The following is a 27,068-nucleotide window of genomic DNA, read 5'->3' as shown; positions in this document are numbered from 1 at the left end:
ATAAAGAAATCTGTATTCACTCTGCCGTGGAAAATGCAGTGTTCAGAGGGAGGTGGAGGGAAGAGGACAACATTCAGAAAGAAATTAAATGTTAAGAGCATCCAGAGGAAATGTGAAAACTCAAATTCAAACTACAGTACCTTCTGTATGTGAAATCTAAGTCTTCTGTTTAGCGCATGCCCATTTCTTATGCTTATCCACAAACTTCAGTTTTGTTTTGCCAAGTCTATTATGGAGTGCTTACTCTGCTAGTAATTAGGAACAAATAGATGTATGTAATTAATTAACAAGGAACAGTGATTTTAAGTTATATTAAACTGTAAAATATGATGGCTTTTTGACAGGCATGCTAGTCATACACTGGAATCTGTATTTTAGCAGCATAGCATTAAGATTCTTTTAATGAAAGATGAATCTTCAAATGCTTATTCACTGGAATAGAAGAGTTGGCTTTTAACACCGTGGTCTTCAAGGCTTTGCTGCACAAAAAAAGTGGTCCCTTAATAGTCTGCTGCCCTTCCCCTGTCCCCCTTCCCACACGTTGCCTGCTTTCTTGTGCTTACAAAAGTGTTTTTGCAGCTGTGCAGAGAATCAGATTGGGGAGCTGATGCAGGTTAAAGCAAATACATTGTTGTCTGGTTAGTTTTAATCTATATCTGATCCAACTGACTACATAACTGCATTAATGTTTTGCCAACAGAGGGCTAAGGTGAAACAGCGTGAAAGTGGGAATCAGTGGCTGGAGACAGGAGTGAGCAAGGCTGAGATTCTTTTCATGGGAAAACTGGTTAGGTTTGAACTTGGCTTTAAGTGAATACATGTCATTCAGTTCTTAGCTGTGATTGCAGGTGGTTTTGCAGTGGCCATCAGGTGATTTGAGATGTTCCAGCTTTTTCACTTTTCTCTTAGCTGGCTGCTGCTTTGTTGTAGAGCTTCATTGTACAGTGTCAGGCAGTTTAAGTGGTCTTTTTCTAGAAATTTAAAGTTGCCTGAATGTAGCTACGGATAACAAGGTCCCACCATCACTTTTGGGATTCACTTAGCAATTAGCTTCTGAAGGAGGAGAGAGGAAATTGTAACATCTTGAACCTCTGCAACTAGTTTGATAATGATCATGAAATTTAGACTATGAGGAGGTAGTTCTGGTGTGGGGATTGAACCTCATGCAAAGAGGTAGCTCTGGTAGCTCAAAAAAAACCCCACCAAAACAAAACATTTTTTCAGCCCAAATCATCTGCCTCTACGTTGTGAATTCCTGCGCCTGTGTGTGTGTGTGTGTGTGTGTGTGTGTGTGCACACGTACTTGAAGCCTGGGCCTGACTGAATTTATAAAATTATCAGGAGAATTCAGGGCAGTTCACAAAAGCTTTATGTTAAAAGCTACCCCTAAGGAAGTACTGATTTAGCCTCAAATTGATGAACTTGGGCTGGGACAGTGTATCAATTACCCTTGTTTTATTTGAGTTCCTACAAATGGTATGAATAAAACTCTTGTGGCATTTTAATAATGTGCTGGAACTAGCTTGGACTGTGTGAAACTTTGTGTGTCAATGATGAAAGAATCTGCTCAAGAAAAAAACTGTACTTGCTAAATTTTTTGCTCTTGACTTTTAAAAGCAAACTCTTGGTGGTATTCTGATATTTTCCACTTGTGTCACTTAATATTTTTGAGATTAAAATACACATTTTTATACATACAAAAAAATATAAGTATATATATATACTACTTTTCCCACGTGAACTGAAAGAGGCCATCTTACGTGACTCTGAAAAGATGAACTGTAAGTTTGTTGAACAAGTGTAGTTAGCTATATTCTACATCTCTTAAAGTGTCTGGACCTCATGAATTTGGTGAAGTCTTCTACTGTAAATGAAAAAGACTTTGCTGAGATCAGATATGTACTGCAGACTCCTTTCTACCCATACCTGCTTCTCTCATGTTTCTTGTTGGAGATCCTTTTGATGGAAGAACCTACCATTTTACACTGTTAATGAGGCAAAAAGCCTATTATTTCACATCTATTAAGTTTAAATTAGCCTGAATTATTAGGGGAGAAAACACAGGAATACCAGTTTTCAAATTGTCGGAGCAACTTAGAAAAAATTTGTGTCATCAAAGAGAGTTTATCACTCAAGTAGGATACAAAGGTCTGTACAGTCATCAGTTCATGGGCAAAATCTAATTCATGAAATGAGACTATTTGTAAAAAAATTTGTTGTATACTCCTTAAAAAATGTCAACTTTTACTGCTAAACTTTTACTTACATCTACATGCACGTGCATGCATGCTCAGCCCTTTTTTCTCAAAGTATTGTGTTTTAAAAGTGTATTATTACATTTCTGTGTAATAGCGTAGATGTTACATTCTTCTGGTGTAACAGCATACCTAATACATGTTGGTTTTTTAAATTGGAGATACTTTCTTAAATTAAGGCAATAAAGGATCTTTATATTGAGTCGCATGCATTTCAGAGAAGCACGTTAGCCAGATGACCTGTTGAAACAAGCATGGTCAGCTGGTAGGCACAGGCCAAGCCTGGCCCAAGGACAGTTTTGCTTCCTAGCATGACAGGAGTAGACTTCTCCTTGTGGGTTGTGCTGACAGACAGGGCAGTGATCCACAATTTGGGCAGAGAAAGCTAAATCTGCTGACTACCACATTCTCCCTTTGGACCCATCAGCTGCCCTGTTCCTCTGTTCTCTTGTGTGTTGGCTAAATGCTGCTGTGCTCAGGGTCTTGTAGCTGGAAAAAGGCACAGGGTCACCACCGTAGGGATTCGGGCTCTGACAGAAGAGCGAGGTGTTGCTGGGCTGAACACACGCTCAAGAACCAAAAGGGCAGGTTTTGGCTGCGAGAGAAGATGGGCAGCTGCCTTTTTTAGCATACTACTGTTCATCATTCATAACTTTGAGTTTACTGCTGTGCTGGGATGGAAACATAACATTTGTTCAGCTTTAAATTCATCAATGCTATGGCTTGTCATCATAGACCAGATGGAAGGAGAGTAACAGTGATGCCCTCCAGCCACTCCTCTGCTTTTTTCCCTGAGTCTTGATTAGTGCTGTGACCTGTGTGTTTCATGACTACTTTGCACAGATGGTTGTAGGTATTGACCAAGTTCTGTAAATAATCTGGTGTTACAGAAGAGGGATGAGAAATATTGCTGGGAAAAAAACACATCAGTTTCATTTAACTTGGGTATGTGCGAGCTGGAAAACAGCAACTCTGAAAGGGGAGGCAAATAAATGAACTGTATACTTAGATAATGCATTTGTCATGTACTGTCTTACAGAAATCTATTTGGTCTGCAGGTGGGTGTCTTAAACAGAGGTTTGACATCTAATTTCAATGAAACAAGTGCTTGTAATCAAGTGTTTGATATTTGATAATATTCTGTTTCGTGAATTGCTTTGATCCATGCATACTGAGTTGGTATTGACTATTAGGCATACCTTATGAAAACTCAAAATTGCCTTAATGTTAAAGAACTTTGAAATTTGGATTTGTGGTTTTTAACTTGTATTAAATAAACTTGTATGAAGTCTTAGCATCTCAAATACTTTATTTTCTATAACTGACCTGTGATGTTGTTAACATCTGCCTCCTCTTAATCCATTTCTGTCCTTGCCTGCAGGTTAAGGTATTGCACAATCAGCTTGTTCTGTTCCACAATGCCATTGCGGCATACTTTGCTGGGAATCAAAAGCAGCTTGAACAGACACTTAAACAGTTCCACATCAAATTGAAAACTCCTGGAGCAGATGCCCCATCCTGGCTTGAAGAACAGTAATCAGATGAGAGAAGAGGACCCAATGTTAACATAAAATCTTTAAATCTAATAATAATTAAGGGTTGGGGTTGAAGGACTGTTGTAGTGATTCTTGCACAGACAGCTTTAATTTTTTCCCCTTTTATAATACTGTAAAACTGAATTTGGTGGGAAAGTGGGTGACTTTAAGGTAACCAGACATAATTTCTGTCGTTTCAAATACAGAGCACTCCTTTTGTATGTGAAGGTTAGTGGTTATTTCTGTAATGGGGAAGGGGGAGGGAGGGAAGGGAAAGAAAACTATTATAGATTTGCACTGACAAATTATATTTGTGATTTCTGGTCATTTTGGTGGCTAGTCAAAATATTCCCAAATGGAGGTTTACATAATTTGTAGCGACATCTGATATTTTATAGATGAATATAGAAAATGTCTTTAGTAATTTTCGTATGACTTTTAAAAAGGAGAGAGTTAAAACAATATTTTGCAGATTAATAATCTAAGGCCTATATGCAATATCTGCATATAAGGCAACAGTAGCAGATGGCTCATTGACTAGTGGAATTGCAGCAAATGTCTTTTTAAAAGATGTACCTTTCCATCATAGGTTTAAAAAAGAAAACACTAAAGCAAGAATCACTGTCAGTCTGAGGCTTCGAAGCACACATTTTTGCTTTGCACCAAGTGGTTTGCTGATTGAGGCCAACCATGCAGTGTACTAATTTCATTTAAAATTTTACTTTCTCTATGAAACAAATACCGTACTAGCCTTAAATCACAGGTATGTGCCTTTTTATAAGATAGTATTTTCCAACAGTGTACATAATCCAAGAACCCTTTGCATAATGGTTTGTCAGTTCCCCCCAAGGGGAATGAGACTATGTAAAAATACTGTTTCATTGTACACTTAGAGCAAGTTAAAGCTTTTAGTTAACCTTCATGGACAGGTATGATTTTGACAGAGGCCAGAATGGTTTTTCTGTTTAATTGGAAAGCATACTTCAGTAATGGGAGTAACATGGAGGATACTTTTTTAATTTCTCCATCAATCGTTCAGTCCTTTTGTGTAAAATTGTGTCAATTTTATCATAGACATTTAAAATTCAATATATTGGAGTCTTCATTTGCACATGTTACGCTGCTTTGTGTTCTGTTAAGTAAAATGAAATACTTCAGATGTGTTACTTAAAACGGTGTGGATTGTATGATTTATGTACTGTATGTTCAAATGCCTTTCAGCTGACATTCTTAAAGTTTCAGTGCTTAACACAACTGTAATGTAACTGTAAATCAAACTTTTTAATCATTCCTCATTACATTCTTGGGCTGACAGAGCCTTCTTTATGTTTTTGTTCTGTCAGAATCTCTTGTAATAGTTCATACATTCCCCAGAATGTATATCCTATGTGAATTTTGTATTCATATTAAAGGTGTTTGCAGTCAAACTTGTTGACTTGTGATGGTTAAGAGTAGAACGGAGCTTCTGCAGTGAAAGCATAGTCCTGTTGTTCTGAGTTGCTACCCCTGGCCAAGAATTTCTGGTAAAGCATTACTAGGTGGTAATGCTTATTTCAGGATGATTTAACAAGGTGCAAGTTCAACTTGAATGTAAACTCAAAGTGAAACAAATCTGACAGTATATTGTAATTCTTGACTTGAACTTTTAAAGGACGTTTTATTAAGTTTACAACTCTTAGGAAGCTGTTGGCTTCCACTTGGCATGCATATGGTGTGATGGTGCAAGAAAGCAGTTAGCTGTATGACTCTACATTTGACTAGGAAATGCAAATAGCAGCATTATAGCAGGGATGAAGAATGCAAACCTACTGACTGCAACTGGAATATCAGCTTTCAGAACACTATAGGAAAAGGGTACATATGGAACGCTCTCTATTGGTTTCTAGCTCAGATTCACGCTTCTCTTGCTGAGGATGGTCCCTGTGCAGAAGGAACCTGATCTGTCAGAAATGGTAAGAGTAAACTTGAATCTAAAACTGCCTTATGCTGGAACGAGCCCTGTGGCATTGTGTAACCCTCAAACTTCTGCAATGGCTTAGAACTGCTAGAGTCTCTTCACCTGGAAGGAAAGGTTGGACAAGAGATTACTCACTAAAATCTGTCTGTATTGTTTAATAGCAGGGGGAGGAATAATGATTTCCGTTTTGCTCACTGAAGCGATTGTTCTAATTGATAGCTTCAGTGAAGAGGGTTATGTGTTCAGCTGATTGATACGATATTAACCTGATTACCTTCTGTAGTACTTTAACTTTCTTTGCCCCCATTCAAATATACGTGCTTATGAAATAATTCAAGCTAATGTTTTATATTTGAAGTTAGCTCTTTAGACCTAATGAAATTTAGAAACTTTTGCTTATGGAGATCATACAAAGAAGATACTGCTGAATTTTCTAATGGAAAGTAATTATGGTTGTCAGGTTTTCTGATGGTAACAAAAAAGCTGTGTAAATGTCTTAAGGTGGTAATGCTGGCGTTAATCTGGATAGGCAGTTGGCAGGGTGGAATTTTTTGTTTGTTTGTTTGGCAAGGGGGCTGTACCCACCTAGTGGAGTCTTGTCTGTGAAGCATTTCATCTCTGTCACATTAGTGCTTCTAGTGTTGTGTGAGGTTTCTCAGGAAGAATTTAAAGCCATTAATAGTGTTTCAAATGTGCTCTTTTACCTGCTCTGCCAAACAGGGACTCAGGGAGCTGTTTCCTTTCTCAATGACCATACTGTAAGTTACCTGCACTCCTGGCTTGTTTGAAACTTGTAGCTCCTGTTATTTTGTTTGTATGAATTCTGCAAACAGCTCTTCTGCCGTAAAAATGCTCTTTGGCATGCTTCATGCTTTGTCAAGTCCATACAAAGAATCTTCTGGTTATAAAATTTACCTATACTTATATTTGAAGAGAAATAAGTATACAAGTATAGTAACACAGCAGTATCATTAAAGTAACAGCTTGATTTCAATCTTCTGTCAACTGGTTTTCCCAGCAACCTTATCTCTGTTCTGTCTCTGCCTCAGAAAATGATCAAAGTAATATAAAAGGAAAGCTAAACGTTCACCTCAACTCTGTTTTGAACTGAAGCGGTGGGGGGGCATGTTCAGTTTGTATTTTATGCTTATCTACTCTTCTTCCTTATTGTGGTGTTACAAGAATCATAAGGTATTATAATTATTTAGCATTCCTCATCTGCAATTATCTTTAGGGCTTTCTTTTAAAGTCTGGTTATCTTTTCTATGTTGCATGCTTGATGTGGAGGTTGTACTAGTCGCAGAATTTTTAAATTAGTAATTAATCTTTTCATATTTCGTGATTGCCCCCACCCCAAAATTATCCAACAACTGGCAGCTAAGTTGTATCAAACTGAAAGTTTCTTTTTTTGATGAGAAGATCTGCAGAGGAGCTGACTGTTGCTTAGTTTATATTTCATTGTTCTCTTTCTTACTACTTGTTGTTAGTAGCTCTTGACATATGTGGTCTTTGCATGTTGTGGTGTCAAAGCACATTTCTGTGTCTGTGATGGCAGATTTGCCTCACTGCACCTATTTTCACCGAGGTCTTTTAATTTCTGTTAGTCCTTATATGGGAACCAGGTGGCCAGGTAGATGGGGTGTGTCACCATAGCAATAGTTTGAAATTAATGAAAGAAGTACCTTATCCTGTAGCATTAGAGTAGCAAGTAGCCTTGGAGAAGGATGGTGTGAATTGGTAGAGCTGCAGTGGAAAGGAAAAATGATGTGTTGCTGTTTAATCAGAGTCCCTATACTCAAATGCAGAGAAGCAGCATATGAACCTTGCAGAGCAACAGCTTTGGGCATAAAAGCACAATCTATGGTTTGCAAATCTCTTGCTTCCTACAGCTGAGCATGCTGGCACAAAAGCATTACTTTTTACATTTCAGCTGACTTTCTAAAAAAAATAAAAAAATAAAAAAATTAAGTAGGCAGGAGCAGCAATTCTGTGCTGTTCTGCTGTTGACAGTGTATTTCTGTTAGATACTTATGCTCAGCAAAATATATGTTCAACTTTTTGTAATCACTGTAGATAAAAAAACTGTTTCCTGAGCAAACATAATCTGGCTCATCTCTTTATGAGAACCAATTTTAAAGATAACAGCTATTGGAAAAATGGAATATTTGATATTCAAGGAGAAGCAGAAAAAGAGATCAGGAGTATCTTTCCAAAGTTTCCTTGCATCATTGGTTGGTAGAACTTAGGTACCATTGTGGCTGTATGATAATATTTCTTAATTAAGTGCAGAGATCAGATATAGAACAGAGTAAACCTGAAACAAATTTTAGTTGGGGTTTGCCCTGTTATTACTGTTTGTGCCAGCATAAATCCATTGGTTCAGTCAGGAACAGTTCAGCAATCAACAATGTTTTCCTAGTAAATGGTTCTTAACAAATGTTATGTCCTACTGTGCTAATTTTTTAAAAAAATTATGCACCTTGCTGCCTTTTAAAGAATACTCAAGGCTGTAAATTCAAACGAGTTAAATAATGCTGAAAACTAGTGTTGCCTGTTCAGTCTTGATTTGCTTTTCTTGCATATGTGTATGCATCATACTAGTTTTATGTGATAGTGGTAATTGATTGCAGGGTTTTGTTTCAAGAGGTTAACTACCACAGTGCCTCATTTTGAAACCAAACAGAACTTGGTTTTAAGGTGACGAGAGTGTCACAATTAACTTCCTCTCCTGCCTTTGTCCAAACACTGTAAAAATGAGGGCTTATAATGAAGATGATGACAGCTTTTGTTCAGGTGGTATAACTTACTTTGTTCCCATTAGATCTGTTTGATCACTAAATTCGTGTTCAGCCTAAAGCATTTGTTCTTTGTGCTCTAAAGAAAAGCAGAATTTACAAAACACTTTTTTACTGTCATAAGAAAAAAAAGCCTTAAGAGAAGCAGTAATCTTGAAAACTGTCTTGAGCATTTTGTTTACTAGAAATCTTAAAATATTAACAATTGGATTTGTTTTCATAGTACACCAACCCACCTAAGTGCTATCTGTTCTAGGGAGGTGCATTTGTTGCTTATTATAGGTGGGGCTGCTCAATCTACCTATTATTAATGTTGCTTAATAGTTCCTACTGTAAAGACCTGTTTTCAGTTGTTTGTAACGTGGATGAATTTTAGCCATGTGGGCAAAATCTTTGCCTGCTGTGGGTGGGGAGACATGGGGGGAGGTGGGAGGTGGGCAGGGAGCTAAAAATTTAAAATTAATTTGCTAACATTGTGTTTGGAAAAGTTCTGGGGAAAAAACCCACAGGGTGAGGAAAAGTTAAGAGTTTAACTTTACATCTGGACTGGCTCCCAGGTCCTCTGCACTGTCTGGGTTTTGGTGTTGTGTGGTTGTTTTTTTTTTTTTTTTTAATACAAAACTATTATGCAAGTCTCTTATTTGGCTTGGTCTTTCCGTCTGTTCGAGTGAACATTTGTGCTCGTGACTGGCAGCAATGAAAACAAACCTCTTTGGTTCCAACACAAGCAGCTACAGTCCGAGCGGCAATGCGCTTCCTCGCCGATGACCTCGGGGGTGACCCAACACTCTCGAGGAACGTCTGTGCTGGCCCAAGGCTGAGTGTGTCCTCCCCAGCTGCCACTAGCCCTGCCAAGCGCAGATGTGTGACATGATGTGAATTGCCATTTACTGCAGCTGAACTGCTTCCACTCACTGAATTTTGAGCTTTAAATGAGCAGGTTCTGACATTGCATTCCTTAAATTCTCCTTTTTTTTTTTTTTTTTTTTTTTAAAATGAAACAAGCCGTCTTGCCAAACCAGTAGGTGAGATCTCTGGCTGCAAAAGCCAGGATGGTGTAACCTCAGCATCCACAGGCCTAGACTCTAGGGCTGGGGGATGCTGCCTGGCCTCCTGCTCTGCCTCCGGTTCCTGCCTCCTGAGCCCCAGGCAGAGGCAGCAGGGTGCAGGTTCAGCACCCCACGCTGAGGTGAGACACGCTTCTGTCTTCCTGCCTTCCCACCCCTGGCCTTGCCAACGTGTTGTTTTCTCTCTCATGTGCTCAGCTCAAAAGCTGATTGTGCAAGGCTGGAGGTGAGGTTTTTTTCTCCCTCTGTTCTCAGGCAAGGAAATATTTCTGATTCTGCCTCAGAACTGACCTCCTGTAAAAAGTAGTGTTGTGGGGTGTGGGCTGTGCTTGTTCCTTGCAGCTGCGACTGTTTACTTGAGTGAAGTTCTTCACCTTCACTCTTTTTGGTTTTGTTTTTGAAATGTGATTGAATCTCTCAGCAAAATACAACAAACACATACATTGTTCTAAACTATAAGTTGTGGATGGTGCTTTGGCTTTCAGGTGTCCACAAGCCATGTGAGCTGTGTAGTGTGACATAACCCAGGGCTGCGATCACATTTTAGATTTATCTGAAGTTCTCTCACACTGTTCACTTTGGAGGCTGGAGCCATGTTGGCATGCCTGTCCTGCCTACCTGCTCCCAGCAGGCTTGCTCAGCTGAGTTGGCGGGCAGGGCTTGGGGCTGGAAAAGGGGATGCTTGCCTGGCTTCAGTTGGGAAGGGAGCCCATTCCTTCTAGCTGGGAGTGTGACTGATGGATGGTACTGCTGTCCTGTTTCTATAGAAATAGTTGCTGCGATTTCAGTGATAGTTTGTGGTAAATGAGAGAGTGGTATGAGATGAAATACAGATATGAGATAAAGGGTTCAGAGGAGGGCCGCCAAGATGATCAGGGGGCTGAGAACAGGCTCAGACAGTTGGGGTTGTTCAGCCTGGAGAAGAAAAGGCTCTGGGGAAGACTGTATTGTGGCCTTTCAGTTCTTAAAAGAGGCCTACGGGGACAGACTTTTTAGCAGGGCCAGTTATGACAGGACAAGGGGTAATGGTTTGAAACTAAAAGGGAGGAGGTTCAGGTTACACAGGAGGAAGAAATTATTTACAATTAGTGTAGTGAAACACTGGCCCAGGTTGCCCAGAGAGGTGGTGGATGCCCCATCCCTGGAGCCATTCAAGGCGAGGCTGGACGGGGCTCTGAGCAACCTGATCTAAAGATGCCCCTGCTCATTGCAGAGGGGGTGAACTAAATAGCCTTCAAAGGTTCCTTCCAACCCAAACTAGTCTATGACATATGTGTACTTATACACCACTAATTTTATCAGGAGCTTGCCAATACCGCGGTGGGCCGCCCCGCTCCCGCGCAAGCCTTCCGGTATCGCGGCCGTGCCGGGCGGGAGCCGGGGCGCTGTCCCCGCGGTCCGGGTGAGGGCGGGCGGATCCCGGGGCACTCCCGCCGCTGTCACCTGCCGCGGCCCCGCCCGCGCCTGCGCGCTGTCCCGCCCCCCCCCCCCTGCTCCGGCGGCGCGATGGGAGGAGGTGGCGGCGACGCCGGGCTCAGCTGCGCGCGGAGGTGAGCGGCGGCGGCGGGAGGGGCGCGGAGCGGAGCGGGGGCTGCGCCAGGGCCTCCCGCTGACTGCGCGAGGGCTCCGCGCTGCCGAGGGGCGCAGCCGAAGGGGTCGCGGCCGCCTGTGTGGGTCCTTGTCCGCCTCCCCGAGACGGCGAAGGGGAGAGCGGGCCGGGGAAGCGGGCTCCGCGCCCCGCCCCGCGGGACACCGGGGTCCGGCGTCCCCCGCTGCTTCTTTTAGATCTCCGGCCGCCCCCTGTCTATGCGGCGGGCGTGTGCGGCGGAGCGGGGGCTGCCGCGGGCACCTCCGGTTCTCGCCGTTGGGGTGGGCGTCGCTCCCCGCCCGGCCCCTGCAAAGGCGAGGGGGTCGGGCGGCTCCTGCGGGCGGGGCGGGACGGGACGAGACGCCTCAGGGTGCCCGGGGTCCGGCGGGAGCCTGAGGTGAGTGGGTCGCGGCTGTTCCCTGGGTCCAGCCGCATCAGTCACCCCCGAAAAGCCCTCAGCGATCCTGGCCCGCGGCGTCGCTTGAGGGGAGTTACGAATTGAGGGTCTCTCTGGGCCCCTCGGGCGGTCCCGGCGGCTGGGCGGGCGTTTAGGCGCCGGCCCGGCCTTTGTGTGCGCCCCGGACGGACACCCGCTCCGGACGGACAGTCGGACGGTAAGACTGAGTGAGGGCTGCTCCCCTGGTGTTCCCATCCCTGCGGCGGGGTGAGCGCAGCGGCTGGGAGCCCGAACAAAAAATAGGTAGAATCAAGCGCCCTGGCAGAAGCCGTAAAGTCCCTGCGTGGCGTGGGAGCCCTGTGCCCACTGCCCGGCTCGTCCGTGTCCTGAACCTGCGTGGGGTTCCCGTCCCAGCCAGGCTGGCAGGGAGGCCGTGCCCCGTGAGGGACTCTGTTGGACGCGTGAAGTGGTGAAGCGCTAAGTTGCTGCAATAGCACGGGCTGTGTCTTTGTAACCCACACGTTTTGGCAAGATCAGTGGCTGGTTGTGCGAGGTGGCGTTTGCAGTTTCTTTATCTACAGTTAGCGACTGGTTGCTCCGCTCACCTTTTTGTACAGCTGTTGTTGAGACCCAGACATACAAATGCTGTGGTTGGGCTTTGGTGTCAAAATCGGCGTTGTTCTCATGAGAATTTGGAGGACAGAACGTGGGCAGCAGAGAACATTAGGCGTGAGTTAAAGGGAGTAATATCTTGCAGTATGCATTATGAGGTGCCCTTCAGCACATTGTGCGTTTCACCTGTTAATTTGTGTATGCAAATATGTTGTATGTCCGTCTCAGTGGCAACTGCCTTTTTTGCAAGAAACAAATTACTTTAGAGCGTTTGTCCTCTTACCTGGGGAGAAAGTTGTCCCCACCCTCCAACTTTGAAATATATTTCCAAGTTAGATTAGGTTGGCTAAAACAATGAATGAGACAAAGAAATAAAGTATTTCTTTTATGCCAAATATGGATGCAATTAAAAAGTGCAGTAAAGATGTTACTTGAGAGTTCTTGTACTTCTTGGTCTGTTTTGGATAACAAACATGCAATAATTAAGCATAATTGAGACATATTAAACGTTTGTTCTTGGGTCTCTTTCTTTTCCTCCTCTTTAATCCTTTGAAAAGTGCGAAGAGGCTCCATAGGAGTTAAAATTTTGCTCGGGTTTTATTATGCATCCCAGTCCCGGCGTGTCTCGGTAACCTGTAGTTCCCCGTCAGAACGGCTGCGTTGTTCCCCACCTCCTCTGGCTGTGCTTCCTGCTTGGAGACACCTGCCGATATACCAACAAGCAGTCCAGAGCCGGTCCCAGCTGCTGGCGTCTCTCCTCTCCTACCCACTGCAACGGCAGGGGAGCCGGGAACATCTCCCAGACGCAGCAGGAGAAGGGGATTTTGACCAGTCTTCTAGTATCTGGTAACTTGAGACCACCATCCTCTTACCAGCAGGTGCCCTCTGTCACCTGCATCGTGGTTGTCTGTCAGAAGACAAAGCTGAGTGCTAGACATCATGCTCTGTCTTTCCTTTCATGCCCTCCTTACAGATGCCGGTGGTTCCCCTTTCCTGGTTCTGGGTGATGGTTACTTCATCTAAAGCAGTACAGAGCTGGCTGGCTTGAACACAATTTTTCCTGTCTATCTTTACATCTGAGTTGGGATGTTTTCTTCCTCTTGTGTTCTCCACTCCTTTCGCTAGGAGTGTCTCTTGTCCAACTCAGAAGCACTCAGGTTTGAGATCAGTCATTTTCCATTCTTGTGTGTTAGCACTGGGACTCTGATGATTCATCACCTACAACTTTGTTTCATTAGGATTTGATCCCATTTTTCTTAAAGCATCTAGATTTTTTGGAAGTTCTTGCACAGTGCCCAGGGGCATGATCCGTTGGTCAGTCTGCCTGTCTCTCCTTTCTTTTTTAAATCTGTGTGAGCCCAAGTCTGAAAATAAGAACTGTTGAACACTGCTGTGTGACAATGGAAGACTAGCTAATACATTTTTCATTTTTAAATAAGTGGTAGGGAGGAAAAGAATTTTTCTGGGTTGAGTGTTTCTTTAGATTAGTGCAACACTTAATTGCTTAAGTGCTTAATCTCTTTCCACCACCTTGCACCTGCCTTGTTATGCCTCTCTGTTTCTATGATCATGAAGTTGGGAGGAGAGGCATGAACATACAGAGCTCTGTAATAGCAACTGGGTATTAATGCTGATTTAAATTAGAAACCCTCTATCCTGGTCTACTTTCTTTGTAGCTCTTCCCCTTTTTACCTTGCCATTAAAATATTTTCCATCATTCCTATGACTTAAAACTCATACAGGTTTTTATGTGTGTTTTCTATTCTTGTAAATACCTTGATAATGTAAGTTATAAGGTTAGAAATTCTGAAGCAGTAAAGAGGAGTTTGATGCTACCTATGCAAGCGGTTGAGGAAAACAAGGTATAGTGGATCATTTTGTGTTGGTTTCTATTGACTTCAGTGAAGCTGTGAGTGGCTGAGCTCTTGCAGACCAAGAGGGAATTTGCCCTAAGGCTTGTTTTGGGAGTTGCGTCTGTTTGTTCGTGTACACTCTAATGATGGAACTCTGGCAAAAATAGTGAAGGTTTTTCATCACTATTACACAACATCAAATTGATCTGGATTGCTCTTAGCTCTGTGTGAACCCTGCTGAAGAGGCATACGACTAAATCAGTGCCAAATTTCTGATTTGATATTGTTCATGTGCCAATGCATTACTTCACCTTTTTCTGTTGAGCTTTCCTACAAATGATTTTTGCTCAGGGGCTGTCTTCTATCTAAATTTGTAATGTGTGTTATCTTTGATTTTTTTGTAAATGCCCCATTTTTTTTAGAGCTATCTAACAAATTTCCGTAAAACCATGGGATTCTTCCTTGGTCTGTATTTGAAACACCTTAATTTGTTTTCTCTGAGACTTATGAAGTAAATCTGTTTTAATAGAATTGGCTTGTCAAAATTCTGCTTTTTTTGGAAGCCATACTCTTACTTGAAGGTTAACTGTGAATGACAACATACTCATTTAGTAGGTGAAAATATAAGAAAAATTTCTCAAAATTATTGTGATTCCTGTTAAGCTGCTTCCTGCGGTCATCTAGATGTAAAAGACTTCCTAAATATTTAAGGCTTTGCATATGTACAGAGCTTAGAATGTGTAGGTTACTGTTACTATCAGCTCCTCTATCCTTCCTCTCTGCTTATTGAACTGTCTCTGTTAACATAGATACTGAAGTAGATTATAAGAGGCAGCTTAACTGAACTGCGGTTTGTCTTCTCTTAGTGCATTTTGGGAGGTAGTGTAAGCAGACCAGTAATGGTGCAATGCAAATGCTGTAAGTTTATTCTCAGTGAACATAAAGAGTTTAGGGATTGTACACTATTTTTCTCTTTTCGACAATTGTGTGGAAAAATACAAAGGCAAAAAAGCAGTAAATTAGGCTAGATTGTTAAGTCATTGACATATTGTTCGTTATTTTAATGCAGCTTGGATTTAAGCCATGAGTTAAAAGGATTCAAACAATCTGTTTGATCTAGTCAATCTAGTACCATAGTTAGTACTTACATTTTCTAACTGTGTGTAATAATCTTTTACAAGAAAATCTAAAATTAAGAGTGAGATAATATTTGTTTGTTTTAACCATTTGAGATAAATGTGTTCTTTTACAAATTTGCACTGAACTAATAGGGGCATTCAGTATCTACTGTGGGTGATTAAGAGGTATTCTTACTTTTATATACATTCTTGATGTGTAGATGCCCAAAGTTATTTGAAATCCTGATGTGGATAATTTTTATATGATTGCCCTGGGAAAGACTTCTGATTCACTACAGCTCCTTTCTGCATTAAAAGCTTTATAGCTGTTATACCTTAATTTTAGTGTCTTTTCAGTGTGAGGGACGATCTCCAGTCTCTCTGATCTGAGTGTCCCTGTTGTCCTTTGTTGCAGGTTGTGGAGATGGCACAGCCCCGCCTTGTGCTGCTGCTGGCAGACTAGGGCTTGAGAGTGCCTGAAATCGGTGCTGCTGTGCTCGCTCTTCAATGTTTCAAACCCATCTGAGGAAGTAACGCTCTCCTCTTCGGAGGGGTCATAAAATGCATGTTATGAATTGTCTCTCCTTGGTCAATGATAAAGAAAATGGGGCTATTCCAGTTGCAACGGGATTAATGAGCGAAGTCCCGACGACAGTGTCCCAGCTTTCTCAGCCTGCGGCACCGCCATCCCCTCCGCCATGTCCCCTCACAGGGGCACCCCCGGCCCCTCCGCTGCCCCCAGGGATACCGCCCCCACCGCCCCCTCCTCCTCCGCTGCCTGGGCCAAGCGTACCTCTGCCTCCACAACTGGTAAATGGGCACGACAACCACAGCAAAAAAAAACGAATGCGGAGTTTTTTCTGGAAAACTATCCCCGAAGAACAAGTCCGCGGTAAAAACAATATCTGGACGATTGCTGCCAGACCACAGTATCAGATTGATACAAAGACAATCGAGGAACTTTTTGGGCAGCAGGAAGAAACCAAGCCTCAGGACCACAGAAGTCGGTCTTTAAAGTCTTCATTTAAAGAGACTAAAGAGGAGGTAAGAATTGCAGTAAAATCTCTCTTTTACATAACGCTGTAGAAACTGGTGTGAATTCTGACATGTCTTTGTCTCCTTCTCTGTCGTGTTTCATCCTTACGCAAATTTGTATTGATTTGAAGGGGAGGGGAGCGATGGGGAAGATAAACACTTTATCCTTAGTGGCACACATTTGCTTTTCAAAGAAGTAACAGTGTTTCATTATTTTAAGTTGCTAAGTGCTGTGATTTGATCACCTGTTAACATAGATATAAAGAAGTGGAGGGAGCTGGAGACATCTGTATTTACTGTGTATTTATTGTGTTGAATAGCCCTTGAGTTTTCAGCATGAAACAGGTGTATTGTAACTTTTCAGCTCTTCCACTATGACTGCTGTGCAAACAAAATGTTCTACATGCAGACATGCACCCGGCAGCAGGGAAAGGGAATACTGTTGCAAGAGTTAATGCTGTATATACCCTTGGTGTCCCAGAGATATCAGGAAGGGAAGTACCAGTATGACAGTGGGGAAATATAATATAGTGATTAAGGGAATTTATTATTTAATTTAGATGGAATTTATTATTTAATTTAGATAATTTTAAGGTTTCAACTTTCATAAATGTTGCTTTCCTGCTAACAGAAACTTTATTTAATCTGTCCTGCTTTTTCTGGACATTAGAGTAACCTTCCAAGAAGGTCTGAAGATTGTTACTTACTTCTTTTCTGGTGGTGAGAAGGTAGATACCAAGCACTTTAGGTTAAGACACTCTCCAGTGAACTGATAAGTAGCTTTTCTAGTTCTTAGATCCTGATTTATAAACAGACTCTTTGTGAAGCCTGAATTGAATTGTATTAAGTGATCTTTCTGTGAAGTAATTGGAGGGTTGAAATGCAGGTCTAATCACTGGTGTGTTTCTATATACATGATGGGTTGTAAACAAAATACAGAGGGCAGGGGTTAAGAGATGTAACAATGTATCAGTTTTTAGTCAGAAAATAGGAACTTGAAGTTCATGGAATCTTGTAGGAGTCAGAATATGTAAAAATGAGATCAGTGGGGATGAGGTAAGAAACCAATGTACTGATAGTGTGTGTGTTGTACATGACCTAAAATAAGGGGTTTAAAAGAGGCATGTGTACTGCCAGCTCTGGAACCCTGACATCGGGAAGAAGTAATTGGGGCCATCACCAGAGGCAGTCATCAGCCTCTGCGTGGTTTTCAGGCTGTGCTCACCTTGGAATCAGGATGGCAGTGAGTGGACTTCCTGTGCTGCCTACACATGTACACAGCTCTGGCCCCACATGTGTCTTTAGAAGCTTCTCTGCCATGTGTGAAGATCTAGTTATAGTAAAAATGATTGTAAGTTTCATAAACTATGGTACAGTAGCAAGGGCAGGGAAAACCCCTGTGTGCTCCAGAACTCACATGTTTTCATGTGCAGCTTGAAACTCTGGGCATCCTGGAGAGGTTATGAGCAGGGTAGAGATTAAAATTACAGGCAATACAAGGGTTTCTCCAAGATACAGTGCCTGGGAAACAAAAACCTGCCTTGCTACAAGTTTGTGTTTTTGCGCATCCATCTGGAGCTGGTACAGTGGTCCAGTGCGTCCCTACTGCTTGATGCCCATCCACCCTGGTTCAGGGCTCTCACGGTGCCGTTGCACGTGGCAGCTGGTGAGGCAACAGGACTTGCCTCCGAGTTAAGCGACAAAATGTTCAACTCCGTTGCTAAGCTTTGTCAAGCATGCAGCAGTGCTGAGTCAGGCAGTGATGAGCAATTTCTTGTGTGTTAATGCACTTTGCAGTACTGGCTGCTTAGTAAGGAGGGAAGGAGATAATCCGGAAGAGCTGCGCGTTATTGGAAGTGTTGAAGCAAGGATACGCAACAGCTCATGTGCTTAATGCTACTATAGGCATCATTCAGCAATAGTATGGAGATCTGAGGCACAGGCAATGCTTGTGTCATCAGTTCTGTCAGCTGCTGCTCACTTTGATGGTATGATGGTTATTCTCAGTTCACTGCAGTAAAACCTGTGGAGGTTGGAAGTAGTTGGTGACAGGCTGAAGTACAGAGCATCTGTATTACTTTGTGGAGAATACATTAGTGTGGGGCCAAAGAAGCTGTACTGCTGTTCCTGGCTGCATCACTGGCCTGGACAAGATATCTTGTATTTCAATATCTCTATTCCTTTAGTGTAAAACACAATTCATTTAGAAAGTACTTTATGGTCTAACAGTGAAAAATGTTCTTTGGAGTTTAAATAGTGGAATTAGTCTAATTGCCATAGTATGCTAACAGTGAATTTTCAAGGTAACTTCAAGTGCCTAAATTCAAGTATTGCTTAGAGCCAAATTTGAAAAAAACAGCATGGGTCCAAAGTGCTGTACGGAAGTGTGTGGCTGGAGAGTCTGCTCTTTTGGCTCGGTGCGGTTCCTCTGGGTGCAGTGGTGTAGCTTCTGTGGGAGGGGGTGAGGAGGGACTTGTCAGCCATAGTTGAGGGTACTCCCCCAGAGACTGTGACGGAGAGACAGTTTTCGTATTTTCTTCAGAGATCGCTGTTGATTATGAAATCGTGAGCAGTTTTGGAAAAAGTTCTCCATGTAGGAGCTTCCAGAACTGCATGTCCTTTTAATTCCCCATTCACTGATGCTTCATAGAGCGAAATTATATACCCAACTCAGATTATCAAATCCCAATTCTGGAGGCTCAGTACTGAACATTATTATTATAACAGAAGTCTCTTTTGAGATTTGAGTGAAACTCCTACAGCAGATGCTTTCCTTTTTGTAAACAAGCCCTCACCAAACCCTTAGGAGATTAATTAGCATGTTTCCTTGACTAAAGGCTTAATTTGCCCTATGGTTTCATGTAATTTGAACCTCTGAAAAATAGGGAGTGTAGAATTAAGTTTATGTGCCAGTTTACTTTCCCCTCAGTGGTGTCACAGTATGGCACAACATACACTCACCTAGGCTATATGGCTAGCCTGGCAGTGGAGCAGGTGGAACAGTTTATTGGAGCCAAGGGAGCTGCTCTTGCTTTCTCCTGCAGCCTGTCCCTCTGGTCCGGTCCCTCACCTCCCCCATCTGTGTGCTGGCTCTGGCAGACATTGGACCCTCTGTAAACAGATTTAAATCAGCAGCTTAGCAGAATGCTGTTTGGGGTTTTTTTGTTTGTTTTCTACCGGAGTAGTTTTCTGCTATTTTAGTGTGTTTTGATGGCTTGCAAAAGGGTGTGGTGAATTCCAGAGCCTGTGCAAGGGGGTAGAGAGGAGAGGGAAGATGGGAAGGGGCAAACAGGTTGTCTCTTATCCCCTCTCCTGAACATGCCTTCTCTGTTTTCCTTGTGCTGGCTCCGATGCTCATTCCACCTCCTTGAGAGCTGCTTCAACCTGTTAATCCAGCAGAGGACTAACACAGCAAAAAAACAACGAGATGAGTACCAGTGCCTGCCTAAGGGGAAGAGCAGGCTAGGAACATGACAGGGAGGGTGACATGGAGCAGGGCAGCCCTGCAGTAAGCTGCTGGGTTCACTCTGCCGCACCGTGAAAGCGCACCCACCTTTCCTCAGCCACTCCAGTCAGCACGTGTGTCTTGGATAACAGACGCCAAAATATTAAACTCAACAGTGATGGTTAGTGTGTTGTCAAGTGGAAGATGAAGCAGGAAGTTTTTTATATCCTTCCTAACCTCCAGCACCAAGCCTGGTGCATCAGGCTATTTCATGCTTGCTGTAACTTGTAAACTGTATCCTACCATGTCAAACGCCATTGTTCTGATGCAAAGAATACATTTAATATTTTGCTCTTGCTATTCTGTTTTAAATCCACTTTGTCGTGTTCCATTTCCTCATTTGACAATCTCATGGCAAGAAACTCCTATTGCATTTCTGCAGTCACTGCAAAGTCAGTATTGATATGGGACTTTTTGAGTCTCCCAGAACACTCCTCTGAATCTTTTGTGTTGGTTTCAAATTTGTGTCAGAGTTCAGAAGTGGATTTCCTCTTACCGTCATCAGAACTACACTATGGTACTCAAGCTGATTTTCCCCTTAATACATCTAAAATAGTGAATATTTCATTGGTGAATAAATGTTTGTCAAACTGATGCTGTTATTACCCCACATGATCTGCGCCGACTGCATATTTCAGGAATACATTGAGCTGAAAACTGTGGTGATGAGCAGCAGATTCATGGGTGCATCAGCTGCCCTTCCTTCAAAGATTGCACTGGTTTAGAAGGAGAAGTGGCGAGTGTGTGAGGCAGTGACACACGCACTGGCTGACAAAATGCAGGTGCTGAGATGGTGCAGAGTATCTGGGAAAACTGTAGTATTTCCAGAGCAGGATAAACAAAAATTTAATAGTTTTCTGTGGCAGGAGAGTTGAAAAAGATGAGAATGGAGAAAGCTCTCCTGAATTTATCTAAAGTAAATAATAAGAAACCATATAACAGTTTTCTTTGGTGTAGAGAATCCCAGTTAGACTAAGAGAGTCTTTAACTACAGTCCAATGTAACATTTTGAGTAAGAAATCCAAGGCTGTTGCTGGTGGACAGCACTTCAAAATCTTTGTAGGTGACGAACAGAGATTTGGAACATGTTGTGCTGGCACCAGTACTGAAGGTGTGTATGAACAGAAGATAGGAGCAGGCTGAGCAGAATTTATAAAAAGCTGGGGTACTGTTTAGAGGATAAAAAGCAACAGCTTGGTAGGAAGGCATATGCAGACAGCTTTCTGCAAGGACAAAATTGAATGAAAGCTCAGTGGGGAAGAAGAGTAGACATTATGAACGCATGTTCAGACCAAGATTGTGATAGATACCCTATTTGTGTGCTCGGAATAGGAACTTGTATTTATGAAGTATCTGCCAGATTCCCCTTTTCTCCTCCTCATGCTCCCGTCTGGAAACTCCTTGAAGGCAGCTGAGTAATCACAGCGTTTTCAAACACTTTTGATAATCTTGAAGTGGACACCAAGCAAAGAGTGACCGAAAACTGAGCTATGTGTTTTGATTGTGTACTTGCACAAGAAATAAGAGAAAAAATATAGTACAATCATATACAGAGCGAGAAGTGTGTCTAAGATCCTTATACTTAAGAACAGCTATGACATGTTTATGGTTGCGCTGATAAGGCAAATGCAGATGTATGTGTTGCCATCTGTTGTTTTTCTTCAAGGGAAGATGTTAAAAAAAATTAACTGGTTTTGTATGAGGTTGTACTGCAAATCTGAGTTGTGCCCCACTTTTACCCAGCTGATGGTCAGTCTTATTGTAATAGTAACTGACCGTGACTGAGAATATGTACAGAAGGTTAACTGTGAATATGCTTTAGAAACCCCCAGCAAACCAAAAGCCAAGTCATGGTGGCAAAGCTTATAGGCTTGAGCTACTACAGAGAAATCAGAGAATTAGGAGTGACCAGAGCAACTGGAGACTGGAGCTGCAGTTTGAGAGGTCAGCGAGAGGTCCCTGCAGTAAAACATTCAAAAAAGATTAGATAATGCAGGGGGAGAGATAGTTGAACCTGTCCTGCGTTAAGGGGCTTTTCCTTAATGATCTGTTGGGGGCCTCTCAGCTCCTAAGATAACAGGAGAATAAACCACAATCTGTCCTCTTATCTTTGCATATGCTAGAACTGAAGGGCTTCAGGCTAGTGATCATCTAATTAAAGCTAATAAGCTGTTATTCCCTGTGTTTTGTAGTCTTTGCTGGTTTCAGAAGGGAGGAAATTCCAAAATTTCAGAAAACTTTTGCATTTGATTCTCTTTTTAGCAGATGAGGCTGTCTCCTGGGTTTATGTTGAGAATAGCACATTAATCATACCTATATTTTCACTGTCACCAGCTGACTGCAGGCTAATTCAATTTCGTGACGATGCCAACATTGCATTTATGTATGTATTTCTAATTTGTGCACTGTCACGGAGTTCAATACACCTTTCCTGTTGTCAAAACCTCAGTCATCATGTGAGTCCAACAGCAGTCTTGAACATCTGTGTGTACTGAGTTTTATTGTAGCGGTCGTGTGGCATTGTTAACGTGGAACAATTCTCTTGTCCTTCTACATCTCATGACTTTTGTGAGTATTATCAACAAAATAGCTGTGGTAAAATTTTGACCTTAAGGACACTATTCGCTAAAACAGGGCAGACATCTCAGGCTTGAACTTGTATGCAGTTACAGCAATAAAAACTAGTATCAAAAGAATTAACTCTTTTATTTAAAATTTTTAGAAGTTGAATTAGGGGGAAAAAAGTTAACTTTTTTTTTTCCTTTGCGTAGTCTCCAGAATTATACATGTAAGATGATACAGCAAATTAATTTCAAAATATAAAGTGGGGAGAGACTACGTTTTATTACGGGTTTGTGTTTGCTTCTAGATAAAGCAGACAAATTTGAGCATTATCTGTCTCAGGTTTTGATTCAAGATCAATTTACTAATCTTTCTGTGGATCTGCATGCCTGTTAGTTTGCGTGAATGGAGTCAGTAGCACACACTGACCTCTGCTTAGAAAGCCCATCCTCACAGTTTTTACAAAACCTCTGACATATGTGGGGGTTTAAGTGTGGTGCTCAATATCTGGAGCTTTCAAATGCAATACAATGTATTACTTGATAAGCAACATTTTGCAGATGCAGCATTACGAAATAAGAAGAATGTTTTTACATTATAATGAAATAGAACTTGATTCTTTCCTGTTATGAAAGTTGCTATGGATTTTTTTTTTTTTTTTTTGCCTCACTTGGAAAAAAATGGTGTGGGTGTGCTGTGTATTTTCCTGATAAAAACTAGTTATGTAATGTATGATCTTTGTTGGTAAGAAGTGACTCTGTGTATTCATTTGGCCTGTGATTTGGTGGCAACTGCAAACAATTATCTGTAGCAATTTAAGAAATTATATCTGCATGATTTCGTAGGTATTGGTAGATTAATCTTTCTTGCTTTCTCTCTCAGGTTTCCATTTTGGATGCAAAAAGGAGTATGAACATTGGGATATTTCTCAAACAGTTCAAAAAGTAAGATTTTATTTTTCCATGCAGCTAGTGCAGGCTACAGGTGTATTAAATTCTTTGTGGTTTTCATGAAACGTATTGCACATTGTGCTCTGTTCTTTTTGGAGTTTACAGTTCTATAGAGGTTTGTCATGAATGACTATGTTTCATAGCTTGTTTTCTACTGTGTTTGGTTTTGAGTGCCCTAGTGATTTAGCACCATTTAGAGTTTGCTACTGTTAACCAGCTGTTAAGGGGAGCCCTTGAATCTCATCTAGTACTGCATGAGAGCTGCTTTTCACTGGCTTCCTTTCTTTATAAAGAATGAATAGAAAGAGGTGAGCTAGCTGTTTTGATGCTATCTTTATTCACTGATAATGTTGTCCTTCAGTAAAGGCATCACTGGAGTTGGTGTTAGAACAGTGCTGCTGTGGACACTGATACATAACCTCATTATAATTCCTTTGAGTAGCCCAGGCATGGGTTTTCTTCAGTTTCTGTAATTCACTCTGCAAGTGTTAGAAATGTGTATGCTCAATTGTTTTTTCAAGGTCTGCTGAATCCATCATTGAAGATATTTGTCACGGAAGGAGTGAGCCCTATGGTTCTGAACTGCTGCATGAATTTCTTAAATTATTACCAGAAGCAGAGGAGGTAAATAATGGTTTTACATGGAACTTTTGTGTGTGTGTGGAGTTCTACTGCCTGGGATTCCACGATGAAGGTCTGTAAAAGAGGAATCCTTCCTGAGCCAGGGGATAGGAAACCACTGAGTACAAAGGTTTTAATATTCGTTTGACATATAGTATTGAGGTTGCAGTGTACACATTCCCTTCACATCGTGGAATTTCACCTACTTTTAAGGTGCTTCTTAATTAAGGTAGTGATAAGGTATGTAAGGTTTCTCTGATGTCTGTTATGATGTCCCCTTTGTCCCATTAACATTTTACCAAGCCCTATGGAACCCTTCTGTGTGCAGCGTAGATAACTCTGCTCTGGAGGGGTCAGAAAGCTCAGAGTCAAAGTATATCCTAACACAAACAAATTAAGTTTTGCTTCTTTGGCACCTACCGCATGCTTTCCAGTAACGGTGCTTGCGAGTTGAATACTGGTGAGCCCTCTGCTACTGTCTCTCCTCCCTTCTGGTTTGCTACCTGTGTTGTGTATCTGGGATCTGCCTGCTCCTGGGCCTAGGCTGTTGGCTTCCAACAGGGCAAAAAGGCTGCTGTGCACCCATAGAATTTGCTAATGTGGCTCAGTGCTCCAAAGGAGATGTGTTAGAAGGCTCAGAATACCAGAAGCTTCTTCTATGTCCCTGTGCTCACCAAATGACCATGCAAGTGCTGCTTTCTCCACTCCCAGTCCTAACCTCAAGTCCATTCATGTAATTAAAGAGGTGAAGCTTCGTGGACTGACCTGGGAGCCTTGCTTAATGATGCACAGTTCCTTGTCTGCTCCTGTATTTGTGTTGAGCCATTTGTATGTGCTGGAGTGAAATGTATACCACAAACTTGGCAAAATTAGCGTTAGAATTGCTTGAGTGCTTCACATCAAAGTCATGGCTGAAACCTGGGAAATTGCTAGTTAATGTCCACATATAGATCAACTTCAACTCACATGCTTTACCACTTCAAGGTCATACTGTCAAAGCCTGTTTCCTCTGTGCAGCAGCAGATCTCAGATCCAGTCAACAGCAGAACATGTTGTTTTGCTGTCAAATATATAACCCTAAACTGGGCTGCTTTTGCAGGGAATCTTGTAAAAATAGTGTTTAGTTATTGCATTTGATTAATATATTTTTTTAGAGTTGGGGGATATCAACAAGTTGAGATGTAATTAATCTGGAAAAAAAAGAGGTGACAGTAGTTCTGGGAAATCAAAACTATTAGCTCGTCCCTCTTTATTTGAATTTCAGTACATATTCCTTTATTTAAGCAGAATTTATCTCCTTCGTCTGAAAGACACCGGAGAACAGTTAAGTGACTCCTAGTTAACTGTGTATATTCAGCAATTTTTTTCTTCTTTCCTCTTTCTGGTTTAGATCTTGGTTGTATTTACAAGTAGAAAATATTTCAAATAGCATATTCCTATGTGATATAAATGTTATAATTCAGCTAGAATTGTAATGTAGGTTGTTGAATTTTGTCAGAAATTGTCTGCAATACTCAGCCAGATGCTTTAGATATACAGTAGGTGCTGCTAAGAGTGAAAAGGTATATTTATTTCCTAGTGGATGATTTGACAACAAGCCTGCCCCTCAAGATAGTGGGACCAGAGCACTTAAGTGCTTCTAAGGAGGCACTTGAGAAATTAATAGAAGAGATTTTATGGCACAGAGGTTTATTAGAAATTAAAGGGGCATTAGATGTTAGCAGTTCCCAAGGGAAGGCTGGGAAGAGGCATGTTCCCATTTTGAGGTTATTTGTATGTATTAAATTAGTTCCATGCTTCAGAGGTCTCATTGCTCACCATCAGGAAAAGGAAAGACCCCCTTTCCCTTTGTTATTCTCCCTGTAATTGTTTAACTTTTCGAGAGTTTTCGCCATGAGACCTGGGGTCGGGGGGGCAGGACAGGGAGAAGATCCTGAGTGTGGGGGACTGATGCTTCTGCTGGTATGGAAGAGAGTTTCAGTGCCTTCATGTCCTCATCCTTCAAGTGTTCAAAGAATAAGTGGGTGCAATAACTCATTTACTACTGTGGCTCCTAAAATTTTGATGTAGACAGTTAAAAAAAAATTGTTCTCTTTATGAGCCTCGGAGCTTTTGTTGTTCATCTTTCTCAGCATTTTCTTTCCCTAAATGTATGTGCATTGTTCTCCTTGTATGTCCCTTTCTTTTTTATTAGTTTATTATCTTCCTCCCAGTCTGAATACCTGTCTCCTAGAACAGTGATTCACCATTTGCAAAGGGGAAGCCATCAGAATTATACAGTCCCATCTCCACATACAAGTAATCCAAAATCACTAGTGATACCAGATGAAGTGGTGTTATTTGTTCTGCTGTTCCCTATCCTGTTTAATAGTCCCTAATTTATCTTTGATCCGGTTGTCTTATCACATGAGAGAGCTTTGTCAAGGTGTCATCATGTTGACCTCTCCCTGCAGAATGTTGCACCTGTCCTCAGCAAGGGTTCCCTGGGATTACCCTTCCATACTTCCTGCTCTCCTGAAGACCCGCCTTGTTGTTGCAGGGATTGAGAATTTTTCGGTGCAGAGACTTAGGCAGTCAGATCCTAGAAGGTTAGTTGTTATTCAGTTACCAGCACTAACTGTCCTGGTGTAACCGTGGGTGGGCTTCTGCGGTTCCTCTTTGTATGCTCTTCTTTTCAGCAGCTCAGATGTTTACAGTCACATTTCCCAGTAGCACAGTTGTCTTGCAGGCTGGAATGAGAGCCAAGTGCCCCCTGCCAGGCATGTGCTCCACCCCAGTAAGTCTGTTAGGAGTTGTCTTCTGCTTTTTGTTTTATATAGCACCATTAATCTTCAGTCTGTAAAAATGAAAGGAAAGAGAGAGGAAGACCGTTCCTGGTCGTAGCTGTAGAAAGGGCAACTCTTGGACCATCACATTTCTTCTTTTTTTTACCAACCACCTTTACAGTTTATCTAGTGTGAATAAACACTGGCTTTATATTCCAATCTTATCTTATCTAGAAGTGGTGTGATATAGTCACATTACCTGAGTGTTCCGCTGGTCACCAGTTTGACGTAAGTGATGTATTTTACATCATTTGAGTCCGTGTTATCTCAGGCACCTGATGGATGTTCCAGTGTCTTTGAGATGGGACAGCTTTTTGACAGTGGAGGCTAAATACTCAGGCTAACAAATATATTTAACATCTGTTGTCTTTAAAATTCTTCTTTATTTTTGCA

The 27,068-nt window shown here is 41.8% G+C and overlaps 2 protein-coding genes across 28 annotated transcripts in view; both read left to right on the top strand.

Moving 5' to 3' along the window:
• ARFIP1 (ADP ribosylation factor interacting protein 1) overlaps positions 1-5,217 on the top strand; it is a 45,519-nt gene extending 40,302 nt beyond the window's left edge. For all 23 annotated transcript variants that reach the window (XM_065062733.1, XM_005500834.4, XM_021285375.2 and 20 more), the window contains one exon: positions 3,637-5,217. In XM_065062733.1, coding sequence (XP_064918805.1) covers positions 3,637-3,792 — 156 coding nt within the window. In that variant the 3' untranslated portion in view covers positions 3,793-5,217. The remainder of the gene's footprint in view (positions 1-3,636) is intronic.
• A 149-nt stretch (positions 5,218-5,366) lies between these two features.
• Positions 5,367-27,068, top strand: part of FHDC1 (FH2 domain containing 1) — a 43,363-nt gene continuing 21,661 nt past the window's right edge. Inside the window, exons 1-4 of one of the 5 annotated variants that reach the window (XM_065062674.1) lie at positions 5,367-5,742; positions 15,593-16,221; positions 23,162-23,223; positions 23,751-23,853. In XM_065062674.1, the coding sequence (XP_064918746.1) occupies positions 15,739-16,221; positions 23,162-23,223; positions 23,751-23,853 (648 nt within the window). In that variant the 5' untranslated portion in view covers positions 5,367-5,742; positions 15,593-15,738. Of the gene's footprint in view, positions 5,743-11,012; positions 11,160-11,205; positions 11,812-12,716; positions 13,053-15,592; positions 16,222-23,161; positions 23,224-23,750; positions 23,854-27,068 lie in introns of those variants that run through there. The other 4 variants (XM_065062671.1, XM_065062673.1, XM_005500836.4 and 1 more) reach the window with 4 other exon arrangements.

Source organism: Columba livia, chromosome 4 (assembly GCF_036013475.1).
Source record: "Columba livia isolate bColLiv1 breed racing homer chromosome 4, bColLiv1.pat.W.v2, whole genome shotgun sequence".
NCBI lineage: Eukaryota > Metazoa > Chordata > Aves > Columbiformes > Columbidae > Columba > Columba livia.
This window is presented reverse-complemented; position numbering and strand designations above follow the sequence as displayed.